This window comes from Ascidia mentula, chromosome 8 (genome assembly GCF_947561715.1).
Source record: "Ascidia mentula chromosome 8, kaAscMent1.1, whole genome shotgun sequence".
NCBI classification, from domain to species: Eukaryota; Metazoa; Chordata; class Ascidiacea; order Phlebobranchia; family Ascidiidae; genus Ascidia; species Ascidia mentula.
Window position 1 is genome coordinate 3,132,448 of NC_138573.1, and position 12,563 is coordinate 3,145,010.

The window sequence follows — 12,563 nt, forward strand, 5'->3', positions numbered from 1 at the left end:
CACAGAACTCCCATGGCTGCTGTTATTCGATTCTTTCCTTAAAAACTTTAATAAATATTTCTGAGTTTAATCTGATTCAGTTTCAATACGACACCATATCGTTCTGGCTTGGCCCTCAGCCTCCTTAACGTCACAGACAGTCCAAAACACTTATCCCTACGTATCTTCAACAGGTCGAAACAGACGAACAGAGGGAACTTGCAAATTGAAGATGTTCTTTACAGCGATCAGGGCAAGTACACGTGTTCTGCCACAAACAGAGCGGGCACCGTCTCAACCGACGCATATCTTACAGTGCAAGGTGGGTGGAGTTTAATACATTTCGCTGTGAGTTTTGCTTGGCCTGGAAATTGTTCCTGGGTTAAATTGGTAGCAACATTCTTTTTTTGAAAAATGTTATTGGGTCAGCTGCTTGTTTCTGATTTTGCTTTGATTTATTTAAAAACAAGAAAAGCAAGTTTTAATGCTTGCGTAACCCACTCATTCCAAGGTTCAAAATATCCAAGAAATTCACACTAGCAAATCAAAATAGCGACTCACACTCAGGTCTTATCGCCGCCCGTGGAACGCCAAGTATTCCACGTGGTACATATATTAACAAACATTGTCGTTTTAAACGACCAAGAAACCCGGATTCAGTTCCCTGTTTGTCGATTTTCGGCACTTAAACCATTCCAGAGCCCTCTCTTGCAAACAAGACTTTTATCAGTTTAAGATAAGGCCGAGGCGCTTCAAAAAATTCCTCTGCGTTGTGACCATAAAACGCCGTCACTTACCTAGCCTGAAAACAGAGCGATTGAAGCGCTCTTGTTCGTCCCCCGGTATCGTCCTTGTAACGATATTTTCTGCCCCCACGTGCGACCGTTTGGACAGCCGGGCAGCGTGGCTTGTGATGGATAACCTGTGACCAGCGAACGCGGGAGTTAAATTAAAAAATGGCAGGGCCTGAACCGCTGAGCGTTTGTTGGTTTAGAGACGAGGTGAGGATTCGTGCCGATATATTAGCGTCGATCTGCCTTTTCTCGATAGTTCGATACAAACCGATGTCGGTGTTTTTGCTGACCATGTGTTGACAGTCTGGTCAGTCGTGGGTTTTCTACTAGAAGTCAAAGGGCAAAGGATGAACTAAGGTTGGGTTTCCGTCGATTCGCGGGTCTTGACAAGGTAACAGATTGACCCGCAATACAGACAAAAACAACACGGAGTTTCTCGCTTTGAGATGTTCGCCGATAGCTAATTGTTCCCGTTTTTAAATTAAATTACCAACATTTTCCGGATTCCCAGCCGGCGCGGTGTAAAAATAAATTAAAAACACAAGGCCAAAGAAATAGCAAGAACCTATGCATAAAAATAAACACCGACAAGCTTACAAATAATTGAATAAACACACGAGCATTTGGCGATCAATTTCTTGTCCAAGCCGTAGGAATTTTATCAGTTCGACAAATTACATTCACGTTCAATATCTCCGGGCTCAAGGGGCTTCGAAAGGTCCTTAGCCCGTGTTTATATTGCGCTTAAGCCACTTGACCGACGAAGGAATGACTTCGGGGCGTTTCAAGCTGCTACTGTATAGGGGTAGGCGTTGAGCGTTACCACACGCCGCGGCGCCAAATACATTGTAAGACTGGAAATGGCGTGAGAAGGAGGTCTTTGTCATTACTTGAGCGGTTTTCTCCCGATTTTCCCGGCTAAAGGCTTTTACTTGTTCTGTCGCAACGTCACTGATCTGTTTGCGGTTGATCGTGTTTGGTTAAGAAAGGACGCCTTTCTGTGACTTTTCTCTGTTTCCAAATATTGCATAAAATAATCAGACCACTTTGGATGCAAGTGATGTGCGTATAGGAAGCAAATGTTTTGAGTAACAAGTAGCACAGGTTTCCGCAACATTTAATTTCCAGTTTCCAATTATTTCACAGAACGACAAAACAAATGTAATGTACATGATGTGCATAAGAATTGCATAGGGTAAAAAAACTGAATTATGGCAACGTATAAATGACTTTAAATTGGGCAGTGGGCGTGAACCATGAAAAACCTGCAGACTGCAAAACGCTCGCAACATTCATGTAAACTTTAAAGTGGCTTGTCACGTTTTCTCAGTCTTTCAAGTGGCTTCATGTCAAAAAGGCGTGTCCTCCTGTTTCACACTTTTTGCCGTGGCCACAACATGCACAGCCCGAAGAAAACCACCCACCCACCCACTTGCTTGTGGTTGACTTTATCTCTTATACCGATGTTTGTCTGGTTTTGCGCCGGAAAAGCCACTTGAATTTGCAGCGAAACAATTTAGGATTGAAGGAAACTGCCTCCAAAGGTAGAACTTATTTAAAATAGGCAAAGGTTTTACCAAGCTTCAAATGTCGCACTCGCAGATATCCCTAAAAGTACGTCACGCCACAAAATAAATATTCACCCCAAAACTACAGTTTTACAACCTTATGACCCAACATGTTTTCGACATTTGGGTCCGACCAGTCAATTTCGAGTTTGTGTAATAAAATTCGGCCGCCGTAAAACGGGAAATGCCGAAGGAAACCAGAGTGTTGCTGGTGTGTTTTTTGAGAAAACACGCCAACCTGTGCTTTGGTATTGACACAGGCATTGTAACGGACACGACTTGATAGTCCTGTTTCTGGATGTGTTAACCCATGCAAGCACAACCACGCGCCACGACGGAGCCCGGGCCGTATTTCTGCCGCATTTAAACGTTTGTGTTTCGTTGCAGGCATTCCGGAATTCACCGAGGTTTCCGTAAACGCCGAAGAGGAAATTGGGAGCACAGCCACGCTCAACTGCAGAGCTACGGGGAATCCCCAACCTGCAATCGCCTGGCTCGATCTGAGAGGTTGTTTGAAATGGTTTGAGTCAAAACACCCCCACGCATTGAAAATCTATGGTCTCTAAAAACATTATTGGCTCTAAATTGCCTAAAATATCTAATTATAAAGCAGTGCACCTGCAAGTACTATATGTTATAGACCAGAGACTGTCACGGCGCATTAAAGAAATTAACTATAAAGCTTTTGATTTTAATCTTGACAAACGTTTTGTCGTTGGATTTAAACGTTTGAAAGTGTGGAATGCGAAGTAATCAGTGGTCGGTAATCTGAACAGAGACAGATCCATCACCGAAGTGTTTATCGCGGTTCGCATTTATCGTCATTATCAAATCTCAAGTCTGCGGCAAAGGACGGGAAATTGTTTCCCACCGCTGTTGACGCAGACAACTTGTCACGTGATTGGAGATAGTTGCAGTGTTATGCAACTTGAAACTGCCGCAATGCAAAAACAATATGTTGGACAAACGTGATTTGGGTATCTCAAAATAGGTGAATTTTGCCACAAAACTGATGCAAATGTGTTTTTGTGCGGTTTGGTATCAAAGTGATTGTGTGCTGAATTACTTCTCGCTTAAGTAGCCCACCTGCAAAAATCATCCGAAACGCCCAAGCAAGCTGTGCGCTGAAAACCACCAGTTTCACAAAACCACGAGATTTTGTCCGCGAAAATCGTAGATGAGCCTGAATTGCGGGTTGTTGGAGGTAAATGCGATGACTTAGGTTGGCTAATCCCGCGTGAAACCGGGTATTTTGCTTCCAAGGACGGCAACCGCAAATTGCCACGTTTGTTCCCCAACTGCCATTTTTGCAACAACCTTGTTTTGCTTGCTGGGGTAAGAACGAAGCGCGGAATGCACGGCGTAATAACATGTTTCGTTTGTAAAAATTCGAAAAATGTTGGGGTTTGTTACCGGCTGGTGGGACAAAAATAACCTTATTTGGAGCAGGGGATTTTCCAGAAATTAAAATATATATTTTTGAATACAAAAATTTTGTTCTTAAACAATTTTGTTGGCACTTTTATTTCTCTGTTGTTTATACCAAACGCTCGCGTTGTAAGTTCTCACTAACTGTACCACAAAAACCTTCACTACTTTTGGCGGTTTGTTACGCACAACTTCGAGGCATCAATTATCATAACTTTATCACATGCCGAAAAAGTACGTAACAATTATGAAATTCGACAGGTCGAGAGATATTTCCCGAACAAACGAGCAGTTTGAACAATATCCTCGTGTTCTCAACCGGGGATCTCGTCATCTACAACGTGAACTTCAGAGACGATGGCATTTACCGGTGCAAGGCGATCAACTCGGTCGGGATTGTCTATACAGATGTGCGACTCAAGATTAAACGTAAGACGAACGAATTGTTGGATTGTTCAACTATTCACAGTTAATACACGGTGTTTCTAATCTTGCGTGGGAAAAATTTGGAGTGTGTTCAGTTTGTTTTGTGCCATTTGGTTTGACGTGGTACCACAAACATAAACAAAATTATCATTAAAACCGTACTGTTGACCTAAAACTGTCATTATAAAAGCTTTTTAGGAATATATTCCTACAAGCTTTCCTAAGACAAAGAACAAGCCTTTGCAATCACAATCTTTTTCCAACAATACGATCTTAGTATAATTTTGTTTGTGTCCTTATATTTTATGGCACGATGAACAACATATATCCTTTAAATCCAAAATGGCGCGATTAACAAACCTAACGACAAAATCATTTCACCATTTCAGCAAGGATGTCCACTATACCACCACCTGTGATACGCCGTGGACCCCAGAACGCCACGTGCAGGGTAGGGGGCACGGTGACCTTCACCTGTACGTCCGACGCCACACCACGGCCCGACATTTTGTGGTACAAGGACGGTGTTTTGATTGAAAATGCGGGAAACCTGATGGCAACTGCGGGACAGCTCCGGGTTACAAGTGCCGTGGTAAGAACGCATTGTATAAAATGTAGAGCATAAAAAGGATAGGGTTCTGTATGCCAAATTGCAGATGCCGTCTATAATATGGCCTACGTCACCACGTGTATGATACTCAAGTAGCGTTGACGCATGAACATACGCTACAAACGAAACAAAGATTGGAAATCGTGGTTATTAGAAAACATAACCTCCCAGTTAGGCAATTTCTTCCGAAAACAAGTTCGCACTCCTCGCTGTGATGTAACTTAAACTGTCTGTGACGTCAGGCCACCTGAAACACCAGGTTTTCGTATCCAAGCCGCAAAAGCCAACAAGCATAATCCCGCAAGCAGATTTATCTTCTGTAACTGTACATGGCGTGTTGATAGCCCGTAGAACTAGCAGCAACAGTTGCCCTTGACTCCTTGTGCCTGTTCCAAGCAGCCTTGCCATTGTTGTCTGCGGCCTCTTCAGCACTTTTGTGCATCTTAAAATATCACGTTTTGTGTTTTTGCAAAAGTTCATGTGCAAAAACATGCAGATAATAATTATTACTTTTAATTGGACAAAATGTCGTAAACTACAGATAGTTTCAAGTTTACAGAAGAACACCGCTGCGATAGTTTAGTCGCCTATGCAAGAATGTGTCACGCATTTGTTATCCCACCTACATAGCGTTCGTGTTGAAAAATTCTAAAAATTGGCCACCAGTCAAGGAGAGTTAATCCCGTTATCCACACCTTGTAATATTGCGCTACTAGAAGGTAGAAAAAGCATGTCGTCCTTCAATTTTTATGACAAAATGCAGATACGTTTATAAGGAACATGTCTTTTAGCACCGCTTTGCATCACTTAAATCTTAGTTTCACAATTTCACCACATGTATAATTGAAGTTAAAATATGTTGTACTCAAAACCGATATTTGGAAAATGTACTCATTGTTGTCCTAATGAATTTCTGCATATTACAACGAGTGAAGTACATTTTAGAATGATTTTTTATCGTGTAACTCAGCCAGTTATAACAGTCGTCATATTGTCTGATTTATTCATAACTTAATGGTTGACTGGTGGCCACGGCGTTTTTTCTTCTGCATTACACATGTGTCAGGCAGTAGTATTCATGACTTTTCTATCACAGAACGACGACGCCGGTCGCTACACCTGTAAAGTTATGAACGATTACGGGATGAGTTCGTGGGACGCCTGGCTTCGTGTGGTCGGTAAGTGCAAACCGTTCTCCCTCCAGCATCATACGTCGACCCTTATTGTCCCAACAGTTTGTAGACTGTATGCATCACGACTTAATAAAATTGTTTGAGATTTTTAGACTTATATTGCTTCACTTTTTTATATTGCTTCACGGAAACTTCACTTTTTCTATTTGTGTTATTAATTATTTAATGTGTCGTATCAGTCTTATGTCTAAGAACGGTCTATTGGGTTGTCACTCTTTAAGAAGACTGACTTTTGTATTCTAAAGTACACCAGCTTCCGCGAGTATCTCTCGCTTCATACACTGTGCAAATAAACACATTGTGACACCAAAAACAAGCGCAAGACGGGAAAAGAAAAAAAGCACTATGACACTATTGTGTTATTAATTATAAGTGTTTGACGCTGTACATGATCCAAGCGCCCCCAAGACCAGCTCTGTGATCCCAAAAAACTATTGTTCAATTTGCAAAACTTAGTGTTTGCGTGGTCGCTTGTCAGGTTATCAGAATACGGTTTTTATGTTACAGGCAGTGGAAGGTCTATTCCGAAACAACCGGACAACGAGGACTTGCCGTCCGCTCCGGGGCGTCCCAAGCTAGTCAACTCAACTTCCACTACAGTGGCCATTAGGTGGCAGGCAAGCGCCCACCCTGGATCAGCTCCTATTCTTCACTACGACATCGACTTTTACAAGTATGTGTTTAAATTTACAATTATTGAAAATTTTTGAAAGCATGCCTGAGTTGTACCATAAGGAATTCTATTTGTCGAACAAAATGTCTGTGGTATCATTGTGTTGCAAGAGTTATATGGAGAGAGCAACCAATCGTCACATTCCAGTCCAGTCACGTGCGAAAAGCACGTTTCCTGTCACGTGACGAAATCGGCAGCGCGTAACGGTTAAGCCGCTTCGCACCTTGGCTGAAATAAGTCGTTTCCTGGGTTAAGTCAGAACCCCTTGCTTGCTGGATGATGGCATACACGCTATGTGATGTTTTCGCTACCAACACAGCTGCGTGTGTGGTGGTGTAAGTGTACGATTATACTCAATTTGCTCTAATTTTGAACGCCCACGCCTTTCCCATACAGCATAGATTCAGAATGCCGCCTGTGTTCTGCAAGAGACTTCGGTCATAGCTGCGTTTCTATACAAAAAGAATCGATTTCCATAAAAAAGTCTTCAAAACATCACAAATACGAACTCTTATTTCCCTGGATCAGTTCTAGTCACAATATCATCACAAATTGTCTCAAGTATTTGTCCAATGATAGCAGCCCTAAAAGCGATTCTTAGAAACTCATTTCCTTGACTAAGAAAGCGTTGCCCAGGTCTGACCTAAATTGTGCGATCCCTATGTGTTAAAGCACAGTGAGTCGCGGGTGAAGGAGATGTCAATTGACCGCGCAACAACACGCGCTTCGGCTACCGTTAACACACCAAAACATGCGTTTATAGTCATTACTATGCAAACACAGTGTTGTAACAGTCGCTGCCAAAAAGACCGCCGTCGATTTTAGGACAAGTATACATTTCCGCTTGTCCTGAGTATTTAAAAAGAAAATTTTTTAGCGCATTTTTTTTGACGTTTTGTTGCGGCCCAAGCAACGGTTGTTAGGGTTCCAATATACGCCAAACCACCTTTTTAGTGATTCGCCTTCGGGTGTGTTTGATCTCGGATACTGTACAAGGGGACAAGCGGATAACAAAGTGTTGATGATGTGGATTATTTTGTGTTGGTTGCCAATGGTTGTAATAAAAGTGAAATGCGAATTTAGTTTAGTTTTTTAACGATGATTTAGCGCGATGCTTTTGAAATTGCACACTCTCTTGATCTCAAATCAGTATTTGCTTCTTGCCATTGTGCTCTATATACACATGTACCTCAATCAACACATGTGGTATTTGTGCTCCACAGTGTGGGAAGTCAAGTTACTTCGTGGGAGCGTTTGAGCAAGGTAAAGGGCACGGTTGGCGTCGTGAAAAACCTCACCCCGACTTCTGACTACGTTTTTCTTGTGCGGGCTGTCAACGCAAAAGGATTCAGCAAACCGAGCCCCATCTCGCAGGGAATCAAAACTCAAAGTAAGTGGTTTTTATCGGCGAATGATAACAGTGTACATTTCCTTAACACGGTAAAATGTGAATTCTGGTACGTTTTACAAACTATCACAGCAATGTTTTATTGAAACTGTAGAAAAATAGGTGGATTGGTTTACCAGGATAGTATACATCTATGATTTAGGTTGTACGAGCCTTTAAAATTATACAAACTACCTCTTGTAAAACCTCATAAATTGCTTGAGGTTACATATTATAATCTTTATCGCGGTTAAATGATTTTCCCATCTACAAGAAAGCCAAACTAGTATAACATAGTTAACACTTATGATGAACACAGCGTTGTTTGAAACGTCTTCTAGGATTCCGTTAAAATACTTTCCTTTGCAAACAGACATCCGAGCCACTCGGCCACAAACCCCCGAAGATGTTCAACAAATCCTGGACCACTTCGAAGTCCGCCTCACTCAGGTCGTAGAATTTCACCAAGCGTCCGAACCCACGGGTTCCATCCGCCTCATGTGGGAGGCAGAGAGTCCATGCGACAAAGTCGACAACTTTGAAATCGCATGGCAACCGCTCACTGGCAGTGACGACAGAATACTAACAGAAGTTGTGTCTTGCTCTGAAAGGTATAGGTTGTGTATGTTTGTTTGTTTATCAAAATACAGCAAGGCACCTGGCGAAGTATATGAAACAAGTGTTTAAAATATTTGAATCAATAAAACCTATTCCACATTTCACCAATAAAGCAATGCACAGAATGGGTGTAAACTGCACAACTCCAGACCGTTGATTTTACGTTCTTCCGTATGGTAGACAACATGTAACCTTTTCAGTTCATACGATCTTGCTGATCTCAAAACCGGTGTGACGTATCAAGTAAAGATCAGACCAGTCCGCAACTCCATCAAAGGAAGGGGAAGTCCCTTGGAATTTGTGTCGTTCGGGAAAGGCAGTAAGTCGCTTGTCTAACGTAACTACTCAAATATTTTACAAAACATGGGCACTTGAAATGAGAGGTTGGACTGCGAACATCAGTTTTAAGGAGAACGAACACTTGTTCCCACTTCACACTACGTTGACAATTATGGTCCATAAAATTACCATAAGTTTTGTTTCCAGACACAGCGCCAATCCCTCCAGTCATCAGCCCGAAACAGAAAGACGACAACTCAGTCACGTTGTACTGGAAGTCACCTAGCGGCGTGGATGAAAACCGCATTGCGGGATATTCCGTCAGGTGTCGCTCGACGGACGGCAGTTTCGTCAAGATCATGAATGTGAGTGGAAGTCAAAGTGCGATCACATTGAAAAACCTGCCGCACGGTGGAGCCCTCATGCTGTCGGTGTCGTATTCCACTTTGTTAGGCGAAGGATCCACAAGTCGAGAAAGCAAAGTTACGATCGGAGGTTGGTGCCGTTTTTGTGTAATATACATTGGCGAGTTTCGCGTTGTACTTATACGCGCGCTTCTTTCTTAATTGGTTCGAGTTCGGCGACTAAAACTGCTAGCGTTGGACAGGAAATGCTTTTCGCATTACTTTTTTTTAATTATTCCAACTATCTCGTATGGAAGTATTTTGTTGGAGGATAAATTTGAGCTGGAAGTTTTTTTCTTGAATAATTTTGACAGCGTCCAGGAACTATCTGTCCCAATACCAAATGCACTTCAGTCTTCGTATTCAAAAACGTTATAAGCTTCGCCTATTAATCAAAACCTCAGCACCACAATTAACAACTCGGACATTTTTAGGCACAGGAACAACCACTACTGAAACCCCGGAAGGTTTTGTCGAAATGCTTCAACAGCAACCCGCGATTATCGCTGGCTTTGTCGTGGGCGTGGTTATTCTCGTTGCTGCAGTGGTTGGGGGTATTTGGTATTACAAGCGATCGAAGCGAGACCGGAAGGCAAGAGGTTTGCACGGTAAGAGCGTTATCTGCACGTTACTCTGCATGTCCGTGAACGTGGCTGTTCGATTTGCCAAGTTTGCGCGATTTACAATACGCTTTATATGCTTGCAAAACATTGATTTTCTGTTTTGTGTGTGGATTTATTAATACATTTCTGGTATCAAAATGCTAACAATCCGGAGGCAATTAGTTTACATTCAAAAGTGAACATTTTCAGTCTGATCAAAGCTATTACAGTTCATATAGCAGTTCGATTAAACTCTAAACTCTGGCATGACGATAACCTTCCCGTTTTATTCGCGGCTGCAAACTAATTCCTCCTCTTCTTTTTGCATTTCTTCGTGTGCAGTTCGATCTTTCAGCTTCACGCCGGCATCAGGTAATTTACTTAAACGCATGAAACTGTTCCCGCATTGTCGTGTGGTATATTCTTATAATTGTATTCCCTCTTTTTTGTCAACCAAAACACTCACTGCTTTGTTTGGCGCTCTGACAATGGCATTTTTATATGGCTAATAAACCGAATCTAAGTAAAATACGTGAATTTGCATGGGACATTAGATTCCAGAATTGCATCTAAATTGTGGATATCACACTCGCACACTCAACACTGTTTTTTCCCGTTCTCTGTCCAGGTCCACATCGAGTCTCCGCGCACCGTTACGATGGAAGTTACCCCTTCACCAACGCGTTCCAAATCGCCCCCACTCAAAGTGGAGGGGTCGGTAACAGTGGGGGATCGGGGGGTATGGGAGGTGGCTCGGACCCATCCGTGGGGTTACTGGGGAATCCCGGGGGCGTGGGCAACAGCCGGGTGTTCATGCAGGCGCCCACAGAAGGAAGAATGCACGGCGGATCGAACGTCACAAAGAACGCTGTTGTGACGTACGACGTAAAGTAAGTGTGTGTCCGAATGGTAGTTGTATTTGTGTGGAAAATATTCAATAGCTAAACTCAGCGTCAAATTGATTTTTTTATTAATTTAGAAATTTAACTGTGGTTCTTTTCATGTCTAAACCAAATAAATACCTCGATTTTAAAATGATCGTCTTGCAAACTTGTAGAAATGACGCTGTGTCCAACCAGCTCGACGAGAAACCACTAGGTGTCTCACACCCCTCTTTCTCATACGTCACTGATCAGCTGACCAGCATGTGCGACATTCCACCTCAATTTTCCAAAACAAATTTGTCCAGGTAAGTTGACTTCGTCTGCAGCAAAGTTACATAAACAGAAATAACAGAAAAGCAAGATTTTCTATTTTCCCGCGCAGACCGAGTATAGCCTCGACGCAGTCGTGCCCGGCGCAGCAACAAATGCAACAACATCACCAACAACTCATGCGGAACCGCAGCGGCAACAGCAATGTCTTTACGTCCAGTGACCACGAGCCGAGGTTCCACGACACTTCCTCTTCGTCGGCCAGCAACATTCGCGGTATGGGGGATCTCCCGCCGCCGCCACCAAGTCCGCCTCTGTCGCAGAGGACTGCCATAAGCGACAGGTCAGTGGTTCGATTCCCGCCTTGCGCAAGGGCTTTGTTTTGCAATTAATAAATTTCCAGACTGCAATGTCACGCAATGCATACAGCTTAACCCTTTAAATGTTTGATGGTTGATACGAAATGCAAATAATCATTGTTTTCACCAACAGAAGTCGAGGGAGCAGCGGTGCAATGCATTCCACTGGAGAAAGGTCAGGCCGAGGTCAAAGGTCTCGCAGGCGGCCGCAAGGTGGCAGTAGTGGCGCAGTCACTGCATCCTACGCCACGACTCAGTTCACTAACGCCGATACTGACACGGGTATAGACAGCCCACACCAGACACCTTCGCCACACAGGTATGTGTGTGTGTGTTTTTGCCCATACGTTCCAGAGAAGCTGGTGACTGTAACACTGAACCAGCTTTTCCACCTTTTTAAATAAAAGTCTTCGATTTCTTCTAACATAATCTTTGCAAGAAATTTAAGTGTAGTTGTATATATTTAGACCAGTTACAATATCTTCTCCTGTCCCACCAACTCCTCCAGCGCGAGGAGCTTCCGTGTTCCCTTACGAACGAGGACAACCAGTAATGCAGTTTAACGCCAACCAGTAAGTACTGAAAACGTTTTCTGAGCAGCGTTATCTTTAACTACTTGCTCAACACATCACCGGTTCTGGTCTAAATTTGACCGAGTGTTTTACATCTATACGATGGTTAGTGCGTGCATTCAAAACTTCATTTGGAGTAATTTGTGCATGCCCCACAAGGGGTGTGCAACCGAGTTCCATGCGAGACTAGAGGTCATGTATGTAACTACGGGCATATGAACATTTTTTTTTTGCTTAAAAACGGAATGATTCATACTCGAAATGCTTGGACCACCTACAATTTTATGCGACCTTTTTTTCCTGGACTTTTCGTGTACATGTTTTCGTCGGACAAAAGGTGTAATTATGTGTTCATTTTGCTCAGGGATCCGACACTGAACTTAGGTTACTTGGCTGGTCCCTCGGAAGGCGAAACCGACGGGGAGAACGACCACGTCGGACTTTTGCGCACCCGGCAGTTCATCAACGACCCGAACCACAGAAACAGTGTCGCAGGTGAAACATTTTATCTTCCTCA

At 43.0% G+C, this 12,563-nt stretch overlaps 1 protein-coding gene across 2 annotated transcripts in view; it reads left to right on the forward strand.

Moving 5' to 3' along the window:
* The window catches only part of LOC145911630 (roundabout homolog 2-like), a 53,503-nt gene that overhangs the window by 38,573 nt on the left and 2,367 nt on the right, over positions 1–12,563 (forward strand). The window contains exons 7-24 of one of the 2 annotated variants that reach the window (XM_082999030.1): positions 174–301; positions 2,729–2,848; positions 4,031–4,198; positions 4,585–4,787; positions 5,902–5,983; positions 6,506–6,671; positions 7,895–8,061; positions 8,432–8,669; positions 8,877–8,995; positions 9,163–9,450; positions 9,794–9,967; positions 10,304–10,333; positions 10,590–10,851; positions 11,019–11,150; positions 11,228–11,458; positions 11,608–11,793; positions 11,942–12,046; positions 12,411–12,541. In XM_082999030.1, coding sequence (XP_082855156.1) covers positions 174–301; positions 2,729–2,848; positions 4,031–4,198; positions 4,585–4,787; positions 5,902–5,983; positions 6,506–6,671; positions 7,895–8,061; positions 8,432–8,669; positions 8,877–8,995; positions 9,163–9,450; positions 9,794–9,967; positions 10,304–10,333; positions 10,590–10,851; positions 11,019–11,150; positions 11,228–11,458; positions 11,608–11,793; positions 11,942–12,046; positions 12,411–12,541 — 2,930 coding nt within the window. The remainder of the gene's footprint in view (positions 1–173; positions 302–2,728; positions 2,849–4,030; positions 4,199–4,584; positions 4,788–5,901; positions 5,984–6,505; positions 6,672–7,894; positions 8,062–8,431; positions 8,670–8,876; positions 8,996–9,162; positions 9,451–9,793; positions 9,968–10,303; positions 10,334–10,589; positions 10,852–11,018; positions 11,151–11,227; positions 11,459–11,607; positions 11,794–11,941; positions 12,047–12,410; positions 12,542–12,563) is intronic. The other variant, XM_082999032.1, reaches the window with a different exon arrangement.